General features: G+C 46.3%; 1 protein-coding gene across 1 annotated transcript; it reads right to left on the bottom strand.

The window, feature by feature from the left end:
• Positions 1-11,981: 11,981 nt before the first annotated feature.
• MICOS13 (mitochondrial contact site and cristae organizing system subunit 13) lies at positions 11,982-19,404 on the bottom strand. Its single transcript, XM_073547611.1, has 4 exons — positions 19,249-19,404; positions 18,905-19,061; positions 15,988-16,039; positions 11,982-12,117 (listed from the first exon to the last, which is right to left on the bottom strand). Exons 1-4 carry the CDS (start codon positions 19,275-19,277, stop codon positions 12,020-12,022), a joined length of 336 nt encoding a protein of 111 aa, XP_073403712.1. The 5' UTR covers positions 19,278-19,404; the 3' UTR covers positions 11,982-12,019.
• Positions 19,405-19,455: the final 51 nt, after the last annotated feature.

The raw sequence follows: 19,455 nt of genomic DNA, 5'->3' as shown, positions 1-19,455 counted from the left end.
TCTACTCGGCTGCTGCCTGCTCCACAGGTATCTTTTGAGCACAATTCGCTTCACTCAGGACACGCGCACTGGCTCAGTGAGCAAGTTCAGTGTGGTGTTCCTGACATTATAACTGGCCTTGAATTTTTTTTTTCTCTCCTCACTTCTGCAGCATGGATCCAATGTTTGCTTTATCTGAGCAGGTGAAATGCTTGACTCAGTCACTGCAGAAGCTTAGTTTGGAACACCAAGCTCTGGCCCAGTCCCAACGGCGGGTTGAGCACTCAGTTCAGGGGGTACTTTCCGCAGGCTTCCAGCAGGTGGGGAATAGAGATGTCATTTTAGTCCCACCCGAATCCCCCGGTTAAATTGCCAGATACGTTTTCTGGTAACAAAGATGAATTCAGAGCATTTAAGGAGGGTTGTAAGCTCTTTTTCTCTTTGAGACCCCGCTCCTCTGGGGATGAGAAACAGAGGGTGGGGGTGGTTATGTCCCTGCTTAGGGGGTCCCCACAAGCCTGGGCATTTTCGCTTTCCTCTTCTGCCCCTGAGAGAATGTCTGTGGATGCGTTTTTTGAAGCCTTAGGGCTTATTTATGATGAGCCTGATAGAGTGCGTTTGGCTGAAGACAAGGTGATGAGTGTCTGTCAGGGGGAGCACTCGGCCGAGTGGTTCTGTACTGAATTCAGACATTGGGCAGCCAAGATTTCTTGGAGTTATGCCGCCCTTCGGGGGCTGTTCCGTAGAGGCCTGTGTGAACGTCTGAAGGATGCCTTGGCACTCCATCCTTCGCCTGACTCCCTGGAGGATGCCATGACCCAAGCGGTTCGCATGGATCACAGACTGCGGGCTACAGGCGTTATGCAACTGGAAACACCATTATTCTTCAGTGGAGATGAGACCCGGACTCTTCCTGTGGCTATGGAGGTAAGCGCTGTCACCTGTGAGGAAAAGGAAAGAAGACACCGCCAGGAGAAGCAGTTGTGCTTCTATTGTGGGGAATCTGGACACTGGAAGAAGGACTGCCCCCCCCTGTCCATCAGCCTCCAAGATGGCGGGAAACGACTAGTTCTGGGTAGTAGTCGAGGAGGCTACCCAGACCTTCAGGTACAATTTTCCTCACGTGCAAAAATGGTGCTGCAGGTGGAACTGGAACTTGGTAATGGTCCGGTTCAGACTACTGCTTTTGTTGACTGTGCTTCTGTTGTGAACCTGATTGATACCAAAATTATGACTCTTAATAAGACAGGGCTTCAGGATCCTGTTAAACTTGTGGCAATTGACTCGTCTCCTCTTACCCAGGACGGTATCTGTTGCAGGTCTGAACTTTTTTCTCTAAAAGTGGGTTCCACTCATGTGGAAAAACGAAGTTGTCTTGTGCTAGATAACTTGCCTGCAGGACTGGTACTGGGGATGCCTTGGCTTCAATGCCATAATCCTACCATTGATTGGGTTACAGGGGAGATCACTCAATGGGGATGTAAGGATAAATGTGGTAACCTGGGACATCTTGTTAATGCTGTTAAATCCGTATCTGTGTCGTCTGTCGGTCTGAAAGGTATTCCGGATTACCTGAAGGATTTCGAAGACGTTTTTTCCGAAAGTGAGGCTGAGGCGCTGCCACCACATTGTGCCATTGATTTAGTACCCGGAGCCAAATTACCTAAGGCTCGATTGTTCAATTTGTCTGGGTCTGAGCGCCAAGCCATGAAGGAGTACATAGCTGAGAGTCTCCGCAAAGCGCATATCAGGCCTTCTGTGTCACCTGTGGCAGCAGGATTCTTCTTTGTGAAGAAGAAAGATGGTGGTTTGCAGCCGTGCCTCGACGTTCGGGAACTTAACAAGATAACGGTTAGGAACACTTACCCGCTTCCCCTCATCCCAGACTTATGTAACCAGTTAGCTAGGGCCCAATGGTTCTCCAAGTTAGATCTCCGGGGGGCCTACAATCTGATAAGGGTTCGGGGAGGCGACGAGTGGAAAACTGCGTTCCTCACATCAGAAGGACTCTTTGAAAACCTGGTAATGCCGTTTGGGTTAACTAATGCACCCGCTATTTTCCAGAATTTCATCAATGTTGTGTTTTCTGACCTGATAGGCAGTTTTGTTATTATTTATTTGGATGACATTTTGGTGTATTCCCCAGACAGCCAATCTCACTTGCAACATTTACAGACAGTTCTCCAGAGACTCAGGGAGAACCAATTGTTCGCTAAATTGGAAAAATGTTCGTTTTTTGTACAGGAACTGTCTTTTTTGGGGTTGATTGTGTCCTGTGAGGGGTTTCGTATGGATCCTAAGAAGGTGTTGACGATCGCTGACTGGGTTCAGCCTTGAGATCTCAAGGGTCTCCAGCACTTCTTAGGATTTGCGAACTAATTATCGAAGATTCATTAAAGGTTTCTCACAAGTGGTTAAACCACTCACGGATCTTACCCAGAAGGGCGCTGATGTAAAAAATTGGTCTGTACTCGCTAAGGAGTCCTTCTCAGCTATTAAGAAATGTTTCATGTCTGCCCCGGTGTTGGGACAACCAGACCTGTCCAGACCGTTCTTTGTGGAGGTGGATGCTTCTGAAGTGGCGGTGGGGGCTGTGCTGTCCCAGGGTCCGGCCTCCCTTACCAATCTCAAACCCTGTGCCTTCTTCTCCAAGAAGTTCTCTTCAGCCGAGAGAAACTATGATGTAGGCAATAGAGAACTTCTTGCGGTCAAACTGGCATTTGAGGAATGGAGGCACTTTTTGGAAGGGGCGGTTCACCCTATCACGGTTGTCACGGATCACAAAAATTTGGCATACCTTGAATCTGCTTACTCCTAGACAAGCCCGTGGGTCACTTTTGTTTTTCAAGATTTCAGTTCTCCATTACTTTTTGACCGGGGTCCAAAAATGTTAAAGCAGATGGATGCCTGTCCAGAAGTTTTGATCCAGTGTCTCCCCCTGAGCCGCCATCCTCCTTTCTTCCCTAAGGTGTGGTAGTGGCGGGGGTCTCAACTGAGTTGGAACAAGAAATTCTAAGGGCTCAGGCCCTAGCTCCGGCAACCAGGCCAGGGGATAAACTGTTTGTTCCAGATTCATTGTGGCCTAGACTTCTTGCAGGAGTTTCATGAGTCTAGGCTGAGTGCTCATCCAGGTATCATGGCCACTAGAGAGGCAGTAGCCAGGGGTTTTTGGTGGCCTTCACTAAGGTGCGCCGCTCTTTGCAGTACCTGGTCCACTGGAAGGGATATGGACCAGAGGAGCGCTCATGGGTCCCTGCTCAATCTGTACATGCAGATCGCCTGGTTTGGGCTTTCCGTGCCAAGTACCCGGGGAAGCCTGGGGGTCCAGAGGCCCCCCGTTGAGAGGGGGGTACTGTCATGATCCCAGTGCAGGTTTTTGAGCTGCATGTCAGGGGTTAATGTCTGGAGCTCAGTGCATGTTTTGACCTGCACACCTGGGGTTAATGATTGTGGCCTCTTTTTGGTTCTGGGAGAGCTTCTTAAACATCTGGGAAGCTCCAATCCCTGCCAGTTATACTTTTTCCTTTGGCCGAGTGTGCTGACCTCTGTGTGCCTGTTCGTTCTTACAGCTTGTTTATATGGTTCTGACCCGGTTCTGTTTCCCGTTGTGAGTTTGCCTGTTGATTCCGTACTGCGCTACCCTCTCTGTGTATGACTCATTGCCCGTGATCTGACTACTCTCTGCTCGCCCCTCTTGTACCTTGCAGCTATCTCTGTGTATGACTCATTGGCTACGTCCTGACTATCCTCCCTGTCTATGCCCCTTGGTAACCTTGTCTCGCAGTTACCCTGCTAGGAGTTCTCTTGCAGCTCCTAGCTCTCTGGAGTTTAGGCTATGCCCCTAGCAGTCACGTGCTTCATGTCCTGCTGTTCTGAAGTACACATCTACTCAGCTGCTGCCCACTCCACAGGTATCTTTTGAGCACAGTTCGCTTTACTCAGGACACGCGCACTGGCTCAGTGAGCAAGTTCAGTGCGGTGTTCCTGACACTGTTCTTGCTGTGCATTTCACCCCAGCTGCCATTTTCCATACCTTTTGTAGGTTACTTGATGTCATTCTGCAGTTGCTGAGTGACATTCGAATAAGATGAGTCATTTCGGTCAGTGGAGAGTCGTTTTCGCCCTCTGCCGGTCTGTAGCTTTGTTGTCCCCAATATCTGCTGCTTGAGCTTGTTGTAACGGTCTGCCGTCTTAGAAATTTTAAGGATGAAGGCAACATGACGCTCCCTGTATCCCTCTGCTAGTAAAGCCAGAACTGAGCCCTTCTTTTCCTCACTCAAGCCTATTTTTTCATTCCTGTTACTTTTGGGATATTGCTAGCACTTGTTTTGTCATCCAGCTGGTCCTATTGCAAGAGGATTGTGAACACCACAGCAGGGTTTTTTATACTTTCATTTGTTAAATAAGATTTGGTTCAGGTGATCACCTATTCAGAAGCATATTAAGTAGAATGAGGTGTACTCTGGTTGGAATTCAACTGACACTGGAATGGAATGGCTGTCAAACATGTAGAGAAGTTGTTTTATAAAACTGTGCAGCGGTCTCTTAATTTTTGCCAGAGCTGTATATCTCACACACATATTTATATCTATCTTTCTGTCTCTCTCTCTCTATATCTATCTATCTAATCACTCTTTCTATTTATATATATTGTGACAGAATCACTGGCAAGTTGGTGGAAGGGGGATGTGTGCTTAACGGCGTCAGTGATATGAAACCAGAGCATTTTTCTCCAGCACACTACGTGTTGTGAAGGTTAAGTTGCATAAAAGAGCTGGTTTTCTGTGGACCTTCATAGAGTGGGTGGGAGAAGGTCCACTTTATCACCCTTGGCAGACTTCCCAGGACCTGCCTTAGGTCATGATCATATGTTCAATCACATGATGGGAAAATCACAGGCTTTAGTAATGGGCGAGCACTAAAATGGACGGGTGCTGGTAGCTCGGGTTGAGCAAATTGGAATGCTCGGGTGCTCAACCCGAGCAATGAGTCCAATGCAAGTCTTTGGAAACCTTGAGCATTTTTCCAGTGGCCCACCCGGTGGTCTGCAGAGGGACTAGAAATTGCAAAAATCGGTGGAAACAGTGCTCAAATGACATGGGTACAGCATGGGGAAGACCCCTGGAAGCATTTGTGACTCCCAGGTCACTGCTGTGAACAATGTTGTCAGAGTCTTACCCAACTTTTACAGACTCACAATAAAACATACAAAAACAAAATGGATTTTCCTGGGAAATATTTTAAGGAACATCCTTTCCAGTGTATGACTTTTATATAAGGCAAAATAAATAACCAAAAACAAAAATGCTCCTCCACACCTTGGTCTATGTTCACACGTAGCGTTTTTGAACTTTAGCATTGCTTTCAACCAAGACAAATGCATTCCCTGGGAAATGTCATTTTAACATTTTACAACCTTATCTGGCCATGTGGTGTGTGACACATCATCAGACACATACTGTTTGATTTCTGAAGGAGGGACTCTGAAAGTCACAAAGCCGATTTTTATAGAGCCATCAGGCGACTTTTACTATTCTTAAAGGGCCAGCAGTCAGCCCTCACTATTCTTAGAGAGCCATCAGCCGGCTATGCTTTGTTGTTCCCATTATTAAACAGTGGGTCTCCTATACTGGTATGGTGTATGCAGTGAGTGGCAAGGCTTCCCAATATTTGGACGCACCCCAATACCCCTTGGAAGAGACGTACAGGAGGGCCTCATGAAAACAATGTTCCCATTATTAGGAAATGGGTCTCCAATAGTGTTTACCTATGCAGTGAATGCAAGGGCTGCCAAAAATTGGGAGGCACTCCAATGCCAAGACGTGGAAGTGGGCCTCATAAAAAGTGTTCCCATTAGAAAGGAGCGGGTCTTCTATACTTATAATGCTCATGCACTAAGTGTATGGGCTGACAAACATTTACCCCTGGGGGTAAACATGAACATACTGTATAACAATTCTTTTTAAGGGCATCATAAACACCCTTTAAAAAAATTATGTGGGTGTTGCATCACGGACCACGGTCACCCTGGTGATATGGTAGTGGAGGATGAGGATGAGAAGGAAGAGGACAGCAGCAAATAGCCAAATCAGGAAGCATATACCCATGTGTGGGTGTGAAGAGGTGCATGGGAATAGACCTCCCAAAAAAGAAGCTGGATTTGAGTTTATGTTACACTGCTATCATTCCGTGGTGTTAAGAAGTCTGGCCCAATCCAGCCCTTGTTCATTTTTGTGAAAGTCAGCCTATCAGCATTTTCCGTTGACAGTTGGATGCGTTTATCAGTTATAATTCCACCAGCGGCACTAAAAACCGCTCTGACAAAACGCTAGCGGCAGGGCAGGCCAAGACCTCCAAGGCGTACAGAGCCAATTCATGCCACGTGTCCAGCTTGGATAGTCAATAATTATAAGCCACAGAGGAATCACAGACGACGTTGGTACGGTCAGCAAAGTACTCCCTCAGTATCTTCAGAAAAACTTTGCACTCCTTGTGAGAGGACCTCGCGCCTCAGGGCCTGTGCAATGGGAGGGTCTAAGAAAACTCTCCCAGAACTTTGACAGTGTTCCCCTTGCCTCTGCTGGATTGGAGTTGTGTCTCTCTCACCTGTACTCCTTGGTTGTCCACCGAACTGTGACCTCTGCCGCCAGAATTTTCAGATGGGAATTTTTTAGATAATTCCATATCAAGGGCCTTCTGGTACTGCCCAATTTTAGTGGACCTGTCCACCTCGGGAATAAGAGATAGAAAGCTCTCTTTGTAACGTGGGTCTAGAAGTGTCACTAACCAGTAATGACTGTCACCCAAAATTTTGAGAACGCGAGTCACGGGACGACTGACCATGCTCTCCTCCTCCTCCCTGTCCTCAGGCCATCCACGCTGAACAGACAGTATGACAGTTGTGCAGGTAGTACCGTATATATAGTGCATGAAACTAGCTGCTGTTCTTCCTCCTTCTCCTCTTCCTCATTGTCACCCAATCAACATTGGGATGAGATGAGGTTGTGCTGTGTGTAATCACCCTGTATGGTTACTTGCTCCATCTCATCGTGCTCCGCCTGCAATGCATCCTCTTTGATTGTGAGCAGAAAGCGTTTCAGAATACAGAGAAGCGGGATGGTAACACTAATTATGGCGTCATCGCCGCTCACCATCTTGGTGGAGTACTCAAAGTTTTGGAGGATGGTACATATGTCTGACATCCATGTCCACTCGTGAGGTCTTACGTGTGGGATCTGAACTGAATACCGACAGCCTTGTTGATGCTGGTAGTCAACAACTTCCCTCTTCTGCTCACAAATCCTTCCCAACATCTGCTGTGTAGAGTTCCAACGCATGGGGACATCACACACCAGTTGGTGAGCCGGACGCTGCAAATGCTGCTTAAGCACGGCAAGGGCGTTGGAAGCTGTAGCTGACTTTCTAAAATAGATACATTGTCAGCGTTCTGTGACAATCAGATCCAGCAGCTCCGGGTAGGTTTTGAGACACCGCTGAACCATGAGGTTAAGCACATGGGCCAGGTATGGTTCGTTTGGGAGCTCACCTCGTCTCAGAGCCGCCACCAGGTTCCAGCATTGTCACACACAACTATGCCTGGCTGAAGGTTCAGCGGTGTCAGTCACAGATCTGCCTGCTCTTTCAGATATGTCCACAACTCAGCATTGTGTGGTTTGCCACCTAAGCATATTAGCTTCAGCTCAGCCTGTTGCCTCTTGGCTGAGGCAGTGCTGCAGTGCTTCCAGTTTGTGACTGATGTGGTCATTTCGGAGATGGAGGCTGAAGAGGAGGAGGAAGAGGCGCAGGAGCTATAAACTGTTGGGGCAACCCTGATAGACTCAGGGCCCGCAATCCTCGGCATCAGGAGGACGTGTTCCATCCCAAGGAATAAATGGGTATCGGCTTCCACTATGTTAACCCAGTGTACTTTCAGCGAGATGTACCGTCCCTGCCCCCAAGCACTTGTCTATGTGTCCGTGGTTACGTGGACTTTCCCAGTAACTACATTGTTGAGGGCATGGCTAATGTTGTGGGACACGTGCTTTGTAATGCGGGGACGGCACATCGGGAGAAATAGTGGCATCTAGGGACCAAGTACCAAGGAATGGCCGACACCAACAGGTTGCTGAAATCTTCTATCTCCATGAGCCTAAAAGGCAACATTTCGAACGCAGTCGCGAAATGTGGGAATTTAGTAGTGTGGCCTGTGGGGCGTTGGCCCCGTATTTGCGCTTGTGTTCTTCCAAGGACCGGGGTATGGACAACTGAAGGCTGCACTGTGACAAGGACGTGCTTGCTGATGGTGCTAGTTGACTATGTGCAACAACAGGTGCAGGGCAGGAGGCATCTTCGTATGCGCCATGGACAGAGGATTGGCTTGCTCGCACATAACAGCAGAAGCAGTGGTGTCACCAGCAGACACTGTTCCTGGACCTTGGGGTTTGGCCCACAAAGTCGGGTGCTTTTGCTGCCATGTGTCTGATCATGCTGGTGGTGGTCAGGCTGGTAGTTTTGCTACCACTGCTGATGCTGGACTGGCAGGTGGTGTAAATGGCCTTTTTGGGGTTATCGGCAGTCTTTAAAATTAAACAACCAGACTCGGGAAGACCTAACAGTTGTACTGGCATCTTCCATCGTGTTGGTGTTGCAGGGAGCGGTTGCCCGCCTTCTGTCTGTGGCCACCACACTGCTTCTTCCTGTCTGTTGCGGTGCTATGCCTCCCTCCCCCTGTGTGCTGCTGTCCTTGCTCTGCATGTCCTCCTGCCAGGTTGGGTCAGTTACTATATTATCCACCACCTCGTCTTCTACTTCCCCACCCTGGTCCTGCTCCTGACTTTCTGGCAATTGTGTCTGATCATCGTCCACCTCTTGTGAAACTTTCCCACTGTCACCTTCATGTGACCACTCAAATATTTGCGCATCGCTACAGGCGATCTCCTTTTGCCACGCTTCAAGTGGACCGGCAAGAGGTCCGAATCTAAATGGAAAAGTGAACAGATCTTCGGAGTGTCTAAGCGTGGCATTAGTCGTCTCCAGGCACTCGGCATAGTGGGAGAAAGGAAGATCAGGGTGAGGAATATGCGATCCAGACTCACGGCTACTGAAACTTGACCGTGTGGAAGACAGCGTGGTGGTAAAGTGACTGGAAGCATTAACCGCTATCCAACCAACAACCTTTTGACACTGCTCTGGGTTCAATAGTGGTGTGCTGCGGTCCCCTAGTAACTGGGACAGGAAGGTCGGTGGAGAAGATGCGGCACTGGTCAGAAATGTAAAATTTGGCCTGGTCAGGAAGGTGAAAACAGCCTAGGGGGTGGAAAGGGTTAACTGGTACATTAATGATATTTTACTCACTTATATAGCCCTATCATATTCTGCAGCACTTTAGACATTAAATTCAGTCTTCCTACCTCAGTGAAAAAAGGGATGAGAAAAAAAACTGATGCAACTAGGATGACACCTGACCAAAAAAATAAAAGTCTGTTTCTCTCTGATGACTCACCATAAAAAAGTCTATTTTCCATTACCATGCCATGCTAGCAGGTCAGTGCTTCTATAGTACTGCATATCTTTCAATACACTGCTGCTCCTGGTCTGAAGCGTATTCTGAAACAGTCGTCTCTAAGCCGTGCATAATGTTTTTGGTGACAAAACCCTGAAAGGCACATCATTTACATGTCCTCTATTAGCTCTCACTTTCACTATGTCCTTGTTCTTCTAATCTAAAGGGTCAATTTATCATAGAGTTGTTGATCAAAATCTTATGTATAGTGGATATAGTATAAATGTGGATTCTTGGCATATCAAGCTGTACAATATGTTTCCTATTTGCACCTGTTCTCTCCACATTAAAACTGTAAAAATATTAAGCACCTATGTGGCACATTCACTGCTCAGCTATCAAAACGGATCCATTCTGGTTCTTCACACAGCAAGCAAAATATGGACAAAATATTGAGTTTCCCAAAACTACATTGACATGCAAATTAGTTTTCAAATTGATTGCAGCTAAAAGCAGTTTATTAATGGCTACACTGTATTGTGCCGTGAAGCCGCAAAACCACTCAACTGCAACACCGCCCAAGGCGGATAGACAAATGTATACTTTACACAGAATGGGAGAGCACTAAATATACGGCACTACCACCGAGCTGGGTTATGGTCATCCTAATGCAAGATAATGAAAGGCATTTAATATTTGAAACTTATTTTCCACACTAAAAGCTAGATACCTTAGCAAAGGTTTTTTTTCCATTTGCTCCTCAAAGGGAACCTGTCATTTGAAAAATGCTATTGATCTGCAGACGTGCAGTTTTCAGTTACCACTCAGTACATAGTGAGTGGCGGCTGTAAGCACTTCCTGGTACTGACAGCCAGCTCTGTACTGATGCACTGCTGAGCTGGCTGTCAGTTAGTGCTGAGGGCACAGTTACAGCAGCCACTCACTATGCAAGGGCTTTGTGTTGCTACATATAATAAAATTCAAGGACATCTGAGTGAGACCTAAATAGTCTGCATTTCAGAGCTAGGACATTTTTAAAGTAGAGTCTGTACATAGTTGGCTGTCCAGGATTTTTTTCCACTATTCTGAAAGAAATCAACTGGAGTATAAGTTGGTATACATACAATGTGTAGGAGCATGTTCACACTGGCCATTAAACAGACCCAACCTAAGATAGAAACAAAGTGAACATATACCCTGATATGATTAAAAGGAAATGTTGGGATGGCTTTTATGCTTTTTTTTTTTTTTTTTTTTAAATCAAAAAACTGTTTACCAAGTACCCTAAGGCTAGTTTCACATTTGCGGATGGAGGGCTGCGGACTTCCTCCGTGAAGCCTCACCTCCTCCGGTTAGCTCCACCCATTTCTGCATGTGGCTTCATGTGGCCTGCGTACCCTATCTTTAGCATTGGGTACGCAGACCGTGCCGCAGTATACGGATGCCGCCGCAGGCATTGTCTACCCGAATAGTCCACGGAAGGATGTCGCGTCCCTGCCTGCTACAAGATCCCAAAGGAGGGGAGAAAGTGTCAAGTGTCCCTGAAATGCTCACTCCCACGATTCGCGATGGTGATGAGGAAGAATCCCTTGCCTCGTTTCCAGTCATGGATAGTTCACTCCCCGCCAGTCCAAGGGAAGTACGTAGGCCTGAAACTCCAGAGATGGCTGCTCCATTGAACGCGGACGTACTGAACAGGCTAAGTTGATCTAACACGAGCTGCTACTATTTTTTCCCGTTTTCATTGACTCTGCACATCTTTTTTGCATTTGAACTGTTTTTTGTCCTCCCTTTAAATGTTTGCCTCCCTGCATGGAGTATTCCCCTGTAAAGTAAAACTGTTAACCCTTGCTCTACCTCCAGTCTGTCACTGGATCCAGCAACCTGCTTACACCGGGTCACAAGATCACACATCAGAGGACATTGTGTCATCGTAGTTATCTTCCGCATGTGATATTTGTGATCACATAACCGTTCGATCATATGCCCTTATACCACCCAGTCAAGAAAGAGGTCACTTGACCCCCCACTCCACACCCAGGGTCACATAACTGATTCTGTGCACCTGTACTGGCGTCTAACATGGTTTCCGGTCATTGACAGGATATACACTGTGGACGTTAACACATGGCATTGAGTATTTAAGCGTTAGCACATTTGTGATGTATGCTCTTACTGATGTTTCAGTAGTTAAATATTGCATTACACATATAGCATTTCGGAAAAACTCCGGATGAAGCTTGATGTGAAACGGACATCGTGTGCATTTTCTTGATAGGTGAGGTCTTTCTGACACCACTGTTCATGGGAGTGTGATGCCTTTGTCCAACTGTTTCTATGTTCATTTCACAGTTTGTAATTATTACTTCATAAAATCAAATACATATTTTTATTTGAGTGTTGAGCCTTGGAATGACCTTGGCAGACCCTGGAATGTTATGGCCAACAACAAAGGTGTTTGAACTTTAAAATAACAGCACTTGAAACCTTATAGGAAAAATAGAATGATAAATAAAGATTTATTGATCTACACATCATTCACTTCACCAAATCTTTTACGTATTTCCAGCCCTCAGCAGTGTAATCACAAAGTTTTGTTGGGGCGACAGAAAGAGCAGACACAGACTTCTGTACACCTACAAGGAAAAGCAGAGAATGATAGAAGTCAATCATCAGTAAAATAGGGTACATCAACAATTCAGCAAAATGAGAAAACATTAAGCCACATTCACACTATCAGTATTTGGTCAGTATTTTACATTAGTATTTCTAAGTCAAAACTAGGAGAGGAACAAATCAGAGTTAAAGTATAATAGAAATCCATCACCACTTCTGTCTTTATCACCCACTCCTGGTTAATACTGAATGTGTGACCACGGCCTCAGTTTGTGTAATGTCGTGATATATTCTGCCATAACACATCTGTAAAGCTATACAATGCACATACTCACGTTCAATATTTGCAGCAAAAATTTGCAGTTTACAACATCCGCAAACTGAGATTTCTAAAATCTCAAGCACCCGTTGCATATTGTTTTTCCTTGCAGATTTAAAGCAGTTTGAAATCTGCAGAACATCAATTCTTTCGCTGTTTCTGCAGAGCCTTCACCCATTCAAATAAATAGGGAAAAAAATCATCATAAAAGGCATGCAAAAAAAAAAAAAAGAATGCATGTACAGTGCCTACAAGTAGTATTCAACCCCCTGCAGATTTAGCATGTTTGATAAGATGCAAATAAGTTAGAGCCTTCAAACTTCACACAAGAGCAGGATTTATTAACAGATGCATAAATCTTACAAACCAAAAAGTTATGTTGCTCATTTAAATTTTAATAAATTTTAAACATACAAGTGTGGGTCAATTATTATTCAACCCCTAGGTTTAATATTTTGTGGAATAACCCTTGTTTGCAATTACAGCTAATAGTCGTCTTTTATAAGACCTGATCAGGCCGGCACAGGTCTCTGGAGTTATCTTGGCCCACTCCTCCATGCAGATCTTCTCCAAGTTATCTAGGTTCTTTGGGTGTCTCATGTGGACTTTAATCTTGAGCTCCTTCCACAAGTTTTCAATTGGGTTAAGGTCAGGAGACTGACTAGGCCACTCCAACACCTTGATTTTTTGCCTCTTGAACCAGGCCTTGGTTTTCTTGGCTGTGTGCTTTGGGTCGTTGTCTTGTTGGAAGATGAAATGATGACCCATCTTAAGATCCTTGATGGAGGAGCGGAGGTTCTTGGCCAAAATCTCCAGGTAGGCCGTGCTATCCATCTTCCCATGGATGCGGACCAGATGGCCAGGCCCCTTGGCTGAGAAACAGCCCCACAGCATGATGCTGCCACCACCATGCTTGACTGTAGGGATGGTATTCTTGGGGTCGTATGCAGTGCCATCCAGTCACCAAACGTCACGTGTGTGGTTGGCACTAAAGATCTCGATCTTGGTCTCATCAGACCAGAGAACCTTGAACCAGTCTGTCTCAGACTCCTCTAAGCGATCATGAGCAAACTGTAGACGAGCCTTGACATGACGCTTTGAAAGTAAAGGTACCTTACGGGCTCGTCTGGAATGGAGACCATTGCGGTGGAGTACGTTATTATGGTATTGACTGAAACCAATGTCCCCACTGCCATGAGATCTTCCCGGAGCTCCTTCCTTGTTGTCCTTGGGTTAGCCTTGACTCTTCGGACAAGCCTGGCCTCGGCACGGGAGGAAACTTTCAAAGGCTGTCCAGGCCGTGGAAGGCTAACAGTAGTTCCATAAGCCTTCCACTTCCGGATGATGCTCCCAACAGTGGAGACAGGTAGGCCCAACTCCTTTGAAAGGGTTTTGTACCCCTTGCCAGCCTTGTGACCCTCCACGATCTTGTCTCTGATGGCCTTGGAATGCTCCTTTGTCTTTCCCATGTTGACCATGTATGAGTGCTGTTCACAAGTTTGGGGAGGGTCTTAAATAGTCAGAAAAGGCTGGAAAAAGAGATAATTAATCCAAACATGTGAAGCTCATTGTTCTTTGTGCCTGAAATACTTCTTAATACTTTAGGGGAACCAAACAGAATTCTGGTGGTTTGAGGGGTTGAATAATAAATGACCCCCTGAATAAACTTTTCACAATTTAAAAAAAAATTAAACAAAGAAATAACATTATTTTTTGCTGCAGTGCATTTCACACTTCCAGGCTGATCTACAGTCCAAATGTCACAATGCCAAGTTAATTCCGAATGTGTAAACCTGCTAAATCTGCAGGGGGTTGAATACTACTTGTAGGCACTGTATATTAGACAGAGTTTTTTTATGCCAAGACCTGTGGGGTTTTTTTAGGTTAGAAAGAGTTTGTGGATAGTCTCCGCACTGCCGACAGGATTTTAGACATGTCCCAATGTAGTAAAATGATGGTTTATTTTGATGCGTTTCAAAGTACTAACTTCTTCAGGAAAACTTCGGAAGAAGCTAGGTGCGAAACGCGTGTTGGGGTGAGGAGGCCGCGCCATCTTTATCACTTATATCATACGCTTCAGATACAGTTACCATTTGATTGCGTCTAATCTCTTTTTTTCACCTGCAGCGTATTTTCAGTGTAGTTTCAGGCTCTGATTGCCACAGGTACTTAGACACTTCTTTTGTCATGTTACCGCCGTGATTACATACTTTTGTATACTTCTCACTGAATTTTTGGCATTTTTTGTATGTACTTTGAAAATATTGCATCATTTGCACAAATGGTTTGTATTCTAGTATTTTACTTCAGGATTTAGGCCTTACGGTACCTTTATGTGACACTGGTTATAGTTAGGCGATTGAGTGCCTCCTACTGGGCATTAGTTTATTTTTTTTTTTAAAATTAATATTCATTAATAAAATATGATTTTTTATTGTTTTTTGGATCTCTTCATTTTTTTCGGCTAATTTTTAATACATAAGTCCGAAGATTGTGTGTTTATTATTCTCGAGAAGTGCAAGTGTACAGTTGTGGCCAAAAGTATTGACACCCCTGCAATTCTTGCTTCATTCTCTTTTGTGTTTTTTCATTTAAGACAAATTAAATGAAAATAATAATAGCAAAGAATTTGTGTTTACAATCATTTTCAGGAAGAAACTGAGTATTATCTGACAGAATTGCAGGGGTGTCAATACTTTTGCCCACAACTGTATATAACTGTTTATGGACTAATTTTGGTATAGTCATGAACATTTTCTTGTTTACTTCTTGTCTGACTTCAGTTTGTAGGGTATACTCGGACTACAGCATCTAGCTATGTCCAGCCTTGTTTTAGCAAAATTAGGCGGTATATTGGTGCTTATAATCTGTGCAGAAGTGGAACATTAATTCATGATGCCCCAACCACAGGCAGCATGAGTCAGAGACTGGTAGAATGATTGGTAGATTGTCTTCGGAAACGTCCTGGCATTTCAGAGATGGTATAGTTGTAGCGCTGCCTGGAGACCACAGGGATATTAGAGACAAGTCTAGCACCTACATCACCGGCTTCGCCTCGCTCTGCTCCAAGTGATTGACAGATGTCTCCCTACAAGAGAGACCTGTCAATCACCTCAAGTGGAGCAGGGAAAAAGAGGCCAGATTTGTCACGCCTATTCTTATGGTTCCTCGCCTGCTTATCAAGGTATATCTTCTCTGTAACGAGGGAGCATGTCAGGGAAAAATATACCTGGCTGCAATCATGCGCACAGGCTTTGATTCATGCTGGTTTAATCGAGTGACTGGTTCCCTTTACCGCACCTTGTCTTAAAGGGAACCAGTCAGGTCCTCCATGCTCTCCAACCCCGCAGCACTCACCTACGTAGTAGTAAACTCCCTCCCTAACCAGCCCTGTATAAGGTTATTCAGTATAATGTCCCCATTCCCTATGCTAAGGAGGGCTTTGACTTGTTCCCTTTAAGTGTTTATTTCAGTCCCACATTTTGCCGAAAATTCATGTACACACCCCAGACTACTTATTCTGAAAAGTTACTTGATAGTCCAGTTACCCTTGAAGATGCAAAGTACTCACCCCAGTTCCAAGACTCACAGACTGAGAAGTCCAAGTTCGGTGTGGAAGGAAGCTGTGAGGGAAAACATCTAGATATTAGTATCTGCTAGGATTGTCTGTCATGCTTACCTAATAAACTATTTTACATGAATAACTGATACACAGATATTAGCCAAAGCAACACAACTTAAGGAATGGATTATTAGTATTTTGTATTCTATTACAGCATATTCTCTGTGGGCTCTTTTCGGCAGTTCCCTTGTCCCCTAACACTGTCCTAGTGCCCGTATTGCTGCAGAGGTGCACTGTTCTAACCCACGTGCCATTCCGTTCTTCCTCTCTCAGTACTGCATTCGCTTGCCTTGTATTTTGGGCTGGACTGTGGCGACGTGGTGTTCAGTCCTGTGACTTATCAGCGTGGCCCAAAGTATTGGGCCCAATTCATTATTGCATTTACGCCACTTTTTTGTCAAGCTTTTAGTGTTTTACGCTTTTTTTATTTGCACCATATACATCTTTCCAATGGTGCCTTTTTTTTTTTTAACGTCACAATGGGCCCGATGCGTCAAGACAATTGTGAACAACTTGATGAGGAGATCTGCTGGAGTCTGAGGCGTCTCTTCATGAGTCGGGTGCATCCAACGAGTGGCGTGTGCCTCACCAAGTCCTACTCCAGTCCTTGCGGAAGATTTGTGGCATAGCGAATGCCGCTCGTCACGAATTTGACAGTGGACATCACGCCGCTTCCTATCCTCCTTGTTGGAACTGGGTGAAAATGGAGAGAGAGCACCAGATGTTGCAAAATTTTAGCACAGCCTCGAGTTGTGTCAAAATCATGCAAGTTTTCAGATTTGATAAAACAGGATGTGTGTTGATTCTTTCCCCTTTTGTTATTCTCCACTGTGGGTGGGATTTGGCGTCACTAGATGTTCTCCCTATGATTCATAATGTGAAACTTTTAGAAAATTCACAAAAACTGGCACTAACATATTCTAGGAATATATTCTAATGTCATCTATTCTAGGAATGCTTTTACAGATGCTTAAAACTTTTGGACAATTTGAGTGACAATTTTATCAAAACATCCGATTAATTTGTGCTAAAAAGTCACAACACCAACTAAGTGCAACTGTACTTATTCCATTACATAACACCCGGGAAAAAGGGAAGATGGCTGCTGCATAAGGCCACAATAATAGTAATAATGCCCCCACACCTTTATGTTGCACCAGATTTTCAATGCTAGAGTTAATAAAAATGTAATATTTCCTGAATTACTTAAGCACATCACGTCCCAATGGACATGCCACTTTCCACTAGGATGTGCATGGGTAGCGATTTTCCACTGTGGGTTCATGGAATCTAACATCCAATCCTGCAGTGATTGAGCACAGTCACTCCTTGCAGTGGCTCCATTAACTCCTTACATTGATCGCTGCACGTATGGAGTGTGACAGAGGGAGATCACTCCCTCTGTCACCCCATTGGCTCCCTGCAGAGCTGAACGTTAATAAGGCAGCTAGGGGGTCTAACGCGACCTCTGGTGTGTCATAGATCAAAGCCAATTAGATACTGCAAGACCGCTCCTCTTGTAGCTTCCAGCCCACCAGGCGCTGCTCTCCCTTTTCTGGTCAAAAGGGCATGTGACCGCTGCAGCCAATCACATGTAGTCACAGCTGTGTGGTCCAGCTGGTAGAAAAGGCACAGACCCCAGGAAGATAAAGGAAGTGCTGGAAGAAGAGCAGGCGGGGTCCACCACCTCGTGAGGACAAGCCCACGGTGACCCAACACCGGTCGTCCAGCTGAAAGAAGAGCAGGCAGGGTCCACCACCTCTGATAAGTGTGAGGACAAGCTCACGGTGACCCAACACCGGTCGTCCAGCTGAAAGAAGAGCAGGCAGGGTCCACCACCTCTGATAAGTGTGAGGACAAGCCCACGGTGACCCAACACCGGTCGTCCAGCTGAAAGAAGAGCAGGCAGGGTCCACCACCTCTGATAAGTGTGAGGACAAGCTCACGGTGACCCAACACCGGTCGTCCAGCTGAAAGAAGAGCAGGCAGGGTCCACCACCTCTGATAAGTGTGAGGACAAGCCTACGGTGACCCAACACCTGTCGCCCAGCTGAAAGAAGAGCAGGCAGGGTCCACCACCTCTGATAAGTGTGAGGACAAGCCCACGGTGACCCAACACCGGTCGTCCAGCTGAAAGAAGAGCAGGCAGGGTCCACCACCTCTGATAAGTGTGAGGACAAGCTCACGGTGACCCAACACCGGTCGTCCAGCTGAAAGAAGAGCAGGCAGGGTCCACCACCTCTGATAAGTGTGAGGACAAGCCTACGGTGACCCAACACCTGTCGCCCAGCTGAAAGAAGAGCAGGCAGGGTCCACCACCTCTGATAAGTGTGAGGACAAGCCCACGGTGACCCAACACCGGTCGTCCAGCTGAAAGAAGAGCAGGCAGGGTCCACCACCTCTGATAAGTGTGAGGACAAGCCCACGGTGACCAACACCTGTCGCCCAGCTGAAAGAAGAGCAGGCAGGGTCCACCACCTCTGATAAGTGTGAGGACAAGCCCACGGTGACCCAACACCTGTCGCCCAGCTGAAAGAAGAGCAGGCAGGGTCCACCACCTCTGATAAGTGTGAGGACAAGCCTACGGTGACCCAACACCTGTCGCCCAGCTGAAAGAAGAGCAGGCAGGGTCCACCACCTCTGATAAGTGTGAGGACAAGCCCACGGTGACCCAACACCGGTCGTCCAGCTGAAAGAAGAGCAGGCAGGGTCCACCACCTTTGATAAGTGTGAGGACAAGCCCAAGGTGACCCAACACCGGTCGCCCAGCTGTTATATACATGCTTGTAGGAAAATGAAGGCTGCCACAGAGGAAGCGTACATGGCCGTCACTGTGCAGGTGCCCTAGGATATCAGCATTGCCTACCTGTACGCCGAAGTAGTCTGCCCACTCGTGCAGCGCAGGTGGCACAGCAGCGGAGGTCTTCTTCAGGACTTGCTGGCCTTCAGCCCCACGTCCCATGAGGCCATAGTCATAGGCCACGTAGACCGCCCCTCCTGCCACCAGCACCTTGGTGGTAAACCTGCAATAGTGTCCTCAGATTAATACAAGCAAATGAAGGGATGGATTTCATTCCTATTAACCTGTATGGAGACATTGTAAAAGATAAGGGCACGAGACAGAGATATGCGTAGTGGGAACACACCGCGCTTTCCGGCAACGTGAAGAGGCCTTCACAAGCTAACGGCCACATGACCTGTAGCACTCACTTCAGCACTCTCAAGACGGCAGGAGCCATGTCTCTTTTTCAACAAGGACACCGAGCGAGCTCAGAGCTTCCGATCACGTGTGCAGCGGCCGCAGTGCACGCCGGTACTTGTAGTTTTCTTGGCTTGTTTTCACTGTGTGACTCACAAGGCGACGGGTGAAGCAGCACCTGATGTCTCTGCAGGCTGGGCTATCCTGTCCTACATGCT

This window comes from Dendrobates tinctorius, unplaced genomic scaffold (assembly GCF_039654945.1).
Source record: "Dendrobates tinctorius isolate UK_male_01 unplaced genomic scaffold, ASM3965494v1 ptg000011l, whole genome shotgun sequence".
In the NCBI taxonomy this organism is placed as follows: Eukaryota; Metazoa; Chordata; class Amphibia; order Anura; family Dendrobatidae; genus Dendrobates; species Dendrobates tinctorius.
The sequence above is the reverse complement of the archived record's forward strand: the minus strand, read 5'-3'. Positions and strand labels throughout refer to the sequence as shown.